The sequence below is a fragment of the Seriola aureovittata genome, chromosome 7, assembly GCF_021018895.1.
Source record: "Seriola aureovittata isolate HTS-2021-v1 ecotype China chromosome 7, ASM2101889v1, whole genome shotgun sequence".
Lineage (NCBI taxonomy): Eukaryota > Metazoa > Chordata > Actinopteri > Carangiformes > Carangidae > Seriola > Seriola aureovittata.
Window position 1 is genome coordinate 11,188,298 of NC_079370.1, and position 9,956 is coordinate 11,198,253.

The window sequence follows — 9,956 nt, forward strand, 5'->3', positions numbered from 1 at the left end:
TTCGCAGCACAAACATGATTATAATTTGATATTCCCTTTTCAAGCCTGAACGCTGGAATGCTATCACTAACATGGTGATATTAACCACGCTAACGGCGTGTCTGTCGGTCAGTAGAAAACATTGTTCCAGACTGAAATATCTCAAAAACTAGTCTGGTAGTTATTCTTGTCCCCACTCGAGGTGAATTTTAATAACTTTGGTGAGCTCCTGACTTTTCACGTCACCATCAGGTCAAACAATGTAACTAGTTGTTTACAACTTAGTGGGAGTTGGTGAAGGTGCGTTGCTTCCAGAAAGGCCTCTTTTAATTTTAAGGCTTACCAGATGCCAAAACGGTGCACTGTGGTTTATGTATACAGAGATAAGGATATTACAAGTCTAGACAGTGTTCAAACTAGCAGCTATTCTATTTAGTAACAGTCGCCAGCTGAACAGTAGAAATACAGCGTTCATGTTACAAAGTAATCCATCAGGAATGTGCATTTGCATGCGGTCAAGTGTGGTCAAGCAACTGAGCCAGGTTTAAATAAGACCCTGCGTTTTTGTCACACAGCGCTAAAGTCAGTCTGAACTTAGCTCCTTGCAAAGCTAACGACATTCCCATCAGCCTCAGCTTTATTTTATGTTAGTGCTAAATAGCAAATGGTAGCATGCTAACATACTAAACTATTATTGTGAACGTGGTAAACATTATATCTGCTAAACACCAGCATGTTAGCACGATGACTTAAGCATTTAACTCAAATCACCAGCTTCACAGAGTAGCTAGAATGGCTGCAGCATTTCTGCTAATCATTTTTTATGATTGTAAATAACTAAAATAAGCTAGTGGACAAATTTTATGTTTATTATGTTTAAAAATTACAGACTGGTGTAAGTGATTTGAATATTTACCATCCAGCAAATATATGATAAATCTAAGTTATACTTTAAAATTAACTTCAATCAGTAAATGCATGATCTCTTAGACCTTTAGGTCAAATTAATTAAGTCTTTGTCATTCATTTCATTATCATACAATTCATTGCTGTCAGTTAATTTGTCTCAAAGGGAGTTAATGACATGACCAGACATCGATACATGTGATGTACAGTTACATTAAACATTTCCAAGATATGGATGGACACTGAATATAATGTTTGTCTGTCTGCAGTTCAAAAGACACAGGAAGGCACCTGAGATTCTGACGAGTGAAAAAGTGAGATTGTTGTAAGAGTAGAAAAAATGTTCTTGTGTATTACAAGTTTCAGGAGCTTTGTGTGTACCAGTTTGTCCTGCTTGCTGAGAGCTGAATGTCTGTGAGGGCTGCAGGTCGGCCCGACTCTTCCACCCAGACAGCAGCTCTGTCTCTCGGGAAAAGGAGTGAAATCAGAAGAAGGTAAAAGTCTTTTCTCTTAAACCCAGTCCTCCTATATGGGCTCATCTGACTCCGAACTCTCTCTGTCCTCCTGCAGGGAGGACAGCGTGAGGACAGGGCTGGTGGGTAACACAGGGGAGGCAGGGGGTGAAGATGAGGTAGGGGAGGAGGTAGAAGGGGACGCCAGCTCCTGAGGAGCGCCGTCACCTCCTCTTGTTGTGGTGGTGGTGGAGCTGCCAAGGGAGCTCCCCAAGCTGCTGGGGGAGGAGGCAGCAGTGTCACACCCGGCAGCTCCCCTGGAAGATGACGCTTTCCCTTGGGTATCCTCTTTGGACTCCTTCCTCACCAGCTCCCCCTCATGTCTGCTCCCCTCCCCCCACAGGTCTCTGTCCCGAGTGGGGGAGGAAGGGGCAGATGAGGGAGGCTGGTGCTTCTTGGCTTTCCTGCTGGCGTCTCTGAAGCTGGCGAGAGGGGGACGAAGCCTCACCCCGCTACGAGTTGAGCCCTCTATAGCCTTCTGTAACTGTTATAAGAGAGGAGGAGGTTGAAGTAGCCACAGAGGCAAACCATAAAGCACAGAAACATGTTTTGAAGTGACAATGTAGGATTACTAAAGTGAGCATCGAGGGAGCTGAGTTGTGAGGGCGGTGAATGGAATAACCACATGAATCAGAGCATGAAGCATGATGCACCCTGTGCTGCCCACAACGAGATCACCACAGCTCGCTGTCACGCCGCATTACAGGATCAAACTGAGGGAGGTGACAAAAAACATGCTGATAAATAAAAAACAAAGAGAACCTTTACCTCCTTTAGCGCCACGACACCCACCAGCTTTCCAATACTGGTGACATAGGCATGACTGAGACCCAGCAGAGAGAACAGAGTGTGGGTCTGAGTAATGACAGGGAGAAGGACATAATCCAGTCAGTGTTCAATGTATTGTGCAGTGACAGTATTCTGCTTGCATGGCTACACTGTTCCTCGTAAACAATTTCTCTGCAAGTATAAGAGGAAATATATGGCATGCCAACAAAACATGAGTCACAGCATAAATTTCAAGATGCAGGAACCAAAGCTTTATGGTCATATGAGCAGAAAACAAGCTGCACTGAGCCGTACAATAAAATTCCTGTTTTTTTTATTTTCCTCGCTGTCCTCACTTGCTAATCATGAGAAATTAACAATAAAACAACATTGTAAAGGAGTATTCCACTTCCATATTCCACTGTTAGAAGTCTTGAGTCCCCAACCTCAAGACTAATAAGAGTTTTAAAAATGATTTATGTGCCAGCTTATTTTATACTTGTATGTAATACGTTTTGTGCAGGTCTGCACAATGTGCTGTTGAGACTTGGGAGGTGTCACGTCAGCTCCTCTTCGAGCCTCTATGTTTACCCATAACACCCTTGTTGGCATAGCCGTGTCATTTACAACATAATTCAGGATGTCACATCTTGACTTTAATTGTGTAGTATGACTCACGTTCCAAATTCAGTGGATCCTACATTTCCCATGATACAACTTCACAGAAGACATTATTTCAGAGGCTGAAACTGATGTTTAAAACTGGTGGAGAGCCCCTTCAAAACACTGAATTAAAAGTGTTAGAACAGAAGAATACAAAGATGAACTTAGAAAAGTTTGAGAGTGCAAAAGTAAAAATTTACTTTTCTTCTGTGCTTTAAAGGAATAGTTTGACATTTGGGAAATACTTTCATTTGCTTTTTTGCCAAATCTAGATGAGAAGATACTGTTCTCATGTCTGTATGGTAAATATGAAACTAGCTTAGCGTAAAGACTAGATACAGGGGGAAGCAGCTAGCCTGACTCTGTCCGAGGGAAACAGAATCCATCTACCAGCACCTCTAGGTGAGTATTCAGACCCAAAACAGTATATGGGGCTGCATTGGTTGGGTCATCTTTTTTAAAGTACCAGTGAGACATGAAATAAAATAGTAAGTCCAGCTGTAACAGAGCAACAGATTATTGCATTTAAGGGGGTATAAGACACCTAAACTCTGCTAAATGGTTTGTAATACTCACAGACAGGATTTTACAACTCTGTAAAGCTATCACAGTGATTAAAATGTTTTATCTTTTCTCACAGCAATTGTTCTCACAGGAATGTGGCCCTGCACGTACAGTATTTAATTTGCCAATCAAATACATGCAGCAAATCTGCTTCACCTATTTTGCCGTACCACCCGGCATAGTTTTGTTGCATCGCACCCCCTGCTGTGTCGACAGGCGGGGCCAAGTCACTAATTAGCATATTTTATCTTCTTTGTATGATCTGTACAAAAAATAAAGTGCAAAAACATAGCATACTTCCCGAAATGTCAAACTAATTCCTTAAAATTTGCTGCTTGTAAATATGAAACTATAATTGTGCATGACTATCAGTGTCAATGACTATCAGTGAATCAGTGTCTGTACATGGATCTTTGTATGTGGTGACGCGTCACTCAGGCGCTGCTGTGGTCACCTTGTGTAAAGACGTTCTTTCCACCAGCTGAAATGGGGAGGGATCAATACGAATCTGCTCCATGTCTATTGGCTTGTCCAGCTCTGCCTCTTCCCAGGCTTTGATCTGCATCAGCCAATCACAAGAAAGTGAGACAGACTCAGAGTGTACAGAGTTTCAATTGATTGATCTGGATGGTTTGATTATCTCATTGTTTGCTGTGTGGATGCTGAATCAATAGTGTATGGTACCTCCTCTGGTGCCATGGTGTCAGTCAGCGGAGGGGGTGCGGTGTCCTGAGGAAAGAGAGGGACAGAATGCAGATGATGATAAGATGCCCCCTAGTGGTTTTATTGCACCGCAAAAACATGTCAACTCCTCTATGTTTGCATCATGTCATGCTCCTCCCTTCAGATTAGCGAGGTTGGCTCAGGCTGCCATGTTGGACTGACGCCCCTGTCTGAGCTGTCACTGCCAACTCGACAGCAGATCTCTGTTGCACTGCTCCTTCGAGCATTTGGGGTCAAAGTGATGAGTATGTGTGAGGCTGATCTTAGCGGCGTACCTGAGTTTCAATCTGGCCTGATGAAGACGTGGAGGAGAAGAGTCTCTGAAGGGTCCTCCTGACAGATGGCAGCTTGCGCTTGTCTGAGGACATGGTATGGCAAAACATGTAAGCGGAGACAGGAAGTGACATTTGACGGGTGATCTTGTCTTTTTGTGCAGTGGAAGTGCCATGTTACCTGAGCCTGTGTGGTTGGTGGAGGTCTCCTGAGGTTTGGGGGACTGCATGGGCCCGTTGCATTCTTCCTGAACTGGAGCAGTCTGAGGGCACAACATAATCAGTAACTGTATAGAGAAAATGCTGAAAGTAACAAACTTTCCACTCACAACATCCATCTGTGAAGCAATTTATGGTTTGTTTTTTCCACCTTGTCTGCACTCTCCTCTCCGCCTTCCTCATCCACAAAGGTGAAGGACTCCCAGCTGACTTTGGAGCCCTGGCCCGGTGAACTCTGACCTCTTTCAAAGACTCGCCTCTCTGGTGAGAGCCACCAGTCAAAGACAGCCTGAAGCTCTGTTCTCTCGATGGAGCCCAGAAGAATCATGGATTCTGGAGAGGGAAGTGTTAAAAGAACAGTCAGACATTTGGGGAAGTTATTTCCTCTGCCACAGAGGTTATGTTTTCACCCATGTCTGTTTATTAGTCTGCAGAATTACACAAAATGTGCTCAACCAATTTGTACAGATCTTGATTGAGGGATGGGGCATGAGTCAGGAAAGAACCCATTAAAGTTTGGGGCAGATCCGGATCATTTGCTGTGAATTTGGATTTTTTTCTCCAAAGTCTGGTGTATATTGTTTTACATTAGCCTTGGCGGAGGTTTGCGCTCTCTGAGTGCCCTTCTAGTTTAATTAGCTTTCTGGCGAGGGTTAGATGAGAAAATTGATGTTAGTCTCAAGGCAAGGCAGGCAAGGCAAGTTTATATACAAAAGCATATTTCATACACAGAGGCAATTCAAAGTGCTTTACATAAAATAGATAGAAGAACATAACATAGAAAAATTAAAAAAGAAAAATGCATAAAAAGAATAAAAAGAATAAAATACATATAAAGTCACAGTGCATATCTGTTTGGTAAATAAGATGCTAGCATCAGAATGTGGTTAGCTTAGCTTTGCATAAAGACTGAAAACAGGGGGAAACAGCTTGTTTGGCTCTTTCCAATGTTAACAAAATCTGCCTGCCAGCACCTCTGGGTCCCTAATGAACCCATTATATCTGATTTCTTTAAGTGGGACTATTTCTTGGTTGCAAGCAGTGACTTCCTGGAGACTGTAATATATTAGCTGTCTTTATTCTAAGCTAAGTTAGCTTCTCGTGGCTATAGCTTCATATTTACCATACAGGCATAAGAGTGTCATTGATCTTCTCATCTAACTCTGCAAGAAAGCAAATATGTATATTTTCCAAAATGTTGCACTATTCCTTTAAAAATAAACATATGATATGACACGATGACACTGAATAAAGGCAGTAAAGGTGATTTAGCCTCAAATCTATGGAGAAGACACAAATAAAAGACTTAAAATTTAAGACTTTTCACTAACTTGGCTTATTCCTATACCATTAAGCCTCTATAAGGCAAGACAGAAGCAACCATTATGATAATGTAAGTTGCTCTACCTTTAGAGTCAACCAGCGGGATGGTTTTCAGGGTCGTGGTCTCTAGCAGATGGTTCAGTTCCCGAAAAGTGGATTGAGAAGACAAGAAATTCACTTTGCGCACCATGATGTCTTCCACAAAGATGTTATACTTGCTGGGGAGGCAGAGATATTGCAATTATTACCATTTGTCTTACAATGGCAGCTATATGGAAAACATACACGCAGAAAAAACAATTGCTGCAAACTTTACCTGATGTGCCCGAGGGCCAGCTCAGGCAGGTAGGGCAGCTTCTTCACCTGGATGATGGAGTCATAGAGAGAAGGCTGCAGACCCTGGGCCACCATGTTCGCTAGGATGACCGCCACCATCATGGGTAAGATGTGGGATATTTGACCGGTCAGCTCGAAGCAGATTACTGCTGTGGAAACTGTGTGTGTGACGGCTCCCGTCATCGCCGCCGCGCCTGGTAAAAAAGCAGACGGGAGGATAAAGAATTTGTGCTAAGGGTGAAGTATGATTAGACTGTATCATTATTACCTCATCTCATTCTGACACCGAGTCAAACATCAAATTTAATGGGTTTTCAATGAATTTAAAGGTTTAATTTGTGGTAATTCAAATGTTTTTGAGTAGGGTAAGAGAGTCATATTCAAAATTACACAGCACATGCCTCATTTTGGCCAAAGCAAAGTAAAAACAACTACTGTATGTACAGTATATCAACATATTTGCAGGAGAGAAAGAGGACCAGAAAGATGAATTTAGGTGCCATATTAAATGTGAGAAATTAAACACATTCAAACATGGTTTCATTCTTCTCAAATCTGCAACTCTTCAGTAAGTCTTCAGGGCACTGGGAACCTGAATACAGCACTAAGGATAGTAGACTGACCAATGACAGCGTAACCTCCTGGCAGGATGCGGTAGACTATCCCATCAAACAGGATTCCATTTGGGAATAGAGTGGCCATGATCTCTCCTACAAGGCGACCGAAAGCAGCTCCTTGAGGACAGAGATAAGGGACGCTGGTAAAGACAAATTGAACTGAAGCTCAGCAGGAGATACTGCACTCGCATTACAAAATCCTCTTACCTAGTATGAACACTGGCATGAAGGCGCCCGAGGGGATGGGCATTGTGGTGGAAACTGCTGACATCCAGAACTGCAACACAAAAACAGGATCAAGGTAGGATCGACACCAGTCCCAGAGGTTTTTCATGCTATCACATGCTATTTCAAGGCAGTACCTACTGTGCACAGCAAGGGGGAGGGAGAGTTACCTTCATGATGAAGAAGAGGAGGAGGATGATGAAGACGCTGACACGAGGATGCAGCCACGCAGAGGAGCGGCCCAGGCCGGGTGGAGCAGGAGATCCTGAGATTTTGGTCCAGGTGAAGTTATCAAACAGGGAGTTGATACACTCTCTGGGCATCAGCTGCCAGAGGGAACAGAAACATGATTCCTCTTTTAAAAATACAGTTGTGTGAACATCAACAGATGCAGTGGATGATCCAATTCAAGAACAGAGGTCTGGTAAACTCACTTCTTTCTAAACCCACTCCCACAGATTTTTTTTCATTTTCAAATGTAGTCTTCAGACCCAACCAACACTGTTACCAGACTTCTGTCAGACTTCATGTGAAGATAAAAAATACTTTGTACAACTTTTTTTCATATATGCAATGCAGTCGTACTCCCCGAGACTTGTAAACGGACTTTGATGTGTAAAATCGGTGGAGTTCCCCTTTAAAATTCAAATGATCGCAGCCCTTCTTTTGTGTCTATATATAGCTTAACATGACAAAACCACACAACATAGACTCCACTGACCTCCTTTTACAGTACCATAAATATTAATGAACACACACCAAAAAGAAGTCAGAGAGCATGAGACTGATTCTGTCTAACCTCTCCAGCCATGAACTGTCCAAATCCAGGAGGAAACGTCAAGGTGGCGATGATCAGTGTCACTGCACCTGGATAGATTAATCGACTGAGGGCACAAACGAACACAAACATACACACAGTCATTTAAAGGAAGCACAGAAAGCTGCAACAACAAACGTATGCGCGAAACAGTAATGAACGTCTGAATGTGAGTGTGTAACAGCACTGATTGTACAGCTCTCCTGGTGCTGCCGCTCGCCTCTAATGGTGAAGACTAATGTTCCCTGACTGTTGAGTCTCTGAGGATAAGTGAATCTCCCCGTTGAGTGAATAACTGGCTGAAAGGTTGTTAAGGCTTTGCTGCTGTCCTGGCCAGTGTTGTGAGACTGATGAGCTCGGAGAGTGGAGCTGAGATACATTAACAGGAACCAGATTTGAACGTGCAAAACGTTTGACTTCCCTGGAACAGCATCTGCGACCAGAATCACAGAGGTTTAACAGCCCGGAGCTGCATTAATCCACAGCAGCAGCGAGTGAGTGCACACTCACTGTTTGTGTGTGGGTGTGTTTGCGTGTTGGGATCTCACTGTTTGGTTAGGAAGCGTGTGAGAGCTGTCGGCCTTCTCATGAAGAGAACCACCTGTCTGTTCAGGTAGACGAAGAACGCCCCCAAGAAGCCACATGAGATCCTACAACATGAAGCAGACACTTTGTTCAATCCTTGAGCACAAGAATAGTGAGAAGAAGTTTATATCTTAACTATTACATATGGACACGACATGCATAGGAAAGAATTGGTATGATGACTGTATGTACTATAGCAGACCAAAAAAGTACTAAAAATACTATACTGACCCATTTTCCATTTTATTTTAAGCTACAAAACAATAATAAATTATGACAACAAAAAAAAAAACTTGGGTTGCACACGTCCGAAAAAAATATCCTCACCCTATTATCGCGAACGCAGGCAGCTCCTGCAGGTCAAAGGGGAAATCCATCCTGAAGTTAGTTTTGAAGAGAGCTGTGATTGTGACTGAGTGAGACAGAAAAACAAATATTAAAAATTATCTTTTTATAAACCCAAACAAATATGTGATTTCTAATCAGGCTACTTGAAATTTCCAACATTTCTGTGCTCAGTCGAGTTTGAGTCATTTGCATTTGTTAAAATCAAACTAAGGACATTAAAAGTGTAGGAAGAGTTCATTTCCTTTACCTAAATAATATTGAACAAAATCCACTTGTCCAATAAGGCAAAACATAAAAATAACAAAACCTGATTTTTGGCTATTTGGGATGAATGTAAGACCACTTTCCTTTTTATCTTTGTTTCTGTCTCCACCATCTCCTGAGGGAAAGCCTCAGCTGCTAAATGCTGCACTTTGTTCACCAGCTAGTCGCTAACTTTGTCTGTCTGTTGTTTGGAGCTGAGCAAGTACATTATGAGAGCGGTGAGAGTAAACCATTACAGTAAAGTCCTGGGCTGCAAAACCAAAAACAAATGAGTAAAAGAGGCTAGAGGGGAACTGCAGAGCTAGGTGAGCTCAAAGAAGAACATAGAACATGCAGTCATTTGATCCAGTGCTAAGATAAAAATATTGAATAACAGCTTCCTTCTGTGAATCCTAATGTTGATATGACGCTGTGACATATCTTTATAGCAGAGACCAACTGTCAAATATCAGTTTCTTACAAATGAGAAGTTGAAATGTAACGACTTCTGCTGGTGAGACGTTTGTGAGGATAAGGGCCAGGTTGGACTAAAAACAAGACACGAAATGATCTGGAACATTTCACTTCTTTGTATCATCTCTGCTATAAAAGTACATATTTGGAAATTTTTAATATAAATTGTAAGAACTTGATCGAGTGTTGGGAAGATGAAGATTTAATGACTGTTAAAACAAGACATGGAATGATCTTCTCTTTGTGAATTGTATCTTGTACTTATAAAAGTTTAGTCTTAGAACATATTAGTACAAACTGTATGAAGCTGATGTTTCAGGAATAAAGGAAGAGACAGGTGCAGGGATTTGCACACAAGTTACAAGTGTTTTTCCTACAGTGC

General features: G+C 42.2%; 1 protein-coding gene across 1 annotated transcript in view; it reads right to left on the minus strand.

The window, feature by feature from the left end:
- Positions 1–827: 827 nt before the first annotated feature.
- The window catches only part of clcn1b (chloride channel, voltage-sensitive 1b), a 27,740-nt gene continuing 18,611 nt past the window's right edge, over positions 828–9,956 (minus strand). The window contains exons 9-23 of the mRNA XM_056380197.1: positions 8,837–8,921; positions 8,473–8,574; positions 7,907–7,991; positions 7,278–7,433; positions 7,090–7,159; positions 6,889–6,999; positions 6,246–6,459; positions 6,014–6,147; positions 4,758–4,939; positions 4,569–4,650; positions 4,391–4,473; positions 4,077–4,121; positions 3,847–3,951; positions 2,166–2,252; positions 828–1,881 (exon numbers count right to left, since the gene is read on the minus strand). Of these exons, the coding sequence (XP_056236172.1) occupies positions 1,411–1,881; positions 2,166–2,252; positions 3,847–3,951; positions 4,077–4,121; positions 4,391–4,473; positions 4,569–4,650; positions 4,758–4,939; positions 6,014–6,147; positions 6,246–6,459; positions 6,889–6,999; positions 7,090–7,159; positions 7,278–7,433; positions 7,907–7,991; positions 8,473–8,574; positions 8,837–8,921 (2,012 nt within the window). The 3' untranslated portion in view covers positions 828–1,410. The remainder of the gene's footprint in view (positions 1,882–2,165; positions 2,253–3,846; positions 3,952–4,076; positions 4,122–4,390; positions 4,474–4,568; positions 4,651–4,757; positions 4,940–6,013; positions 6,148–6,245; positions 6,460–6,888; positions 7,000–7,089; positions 7,160–7,277; positions 7,434–7,906; positions 7,992–8,472; positions 8,575–8,836; positions 8,922–9,956) is intronic.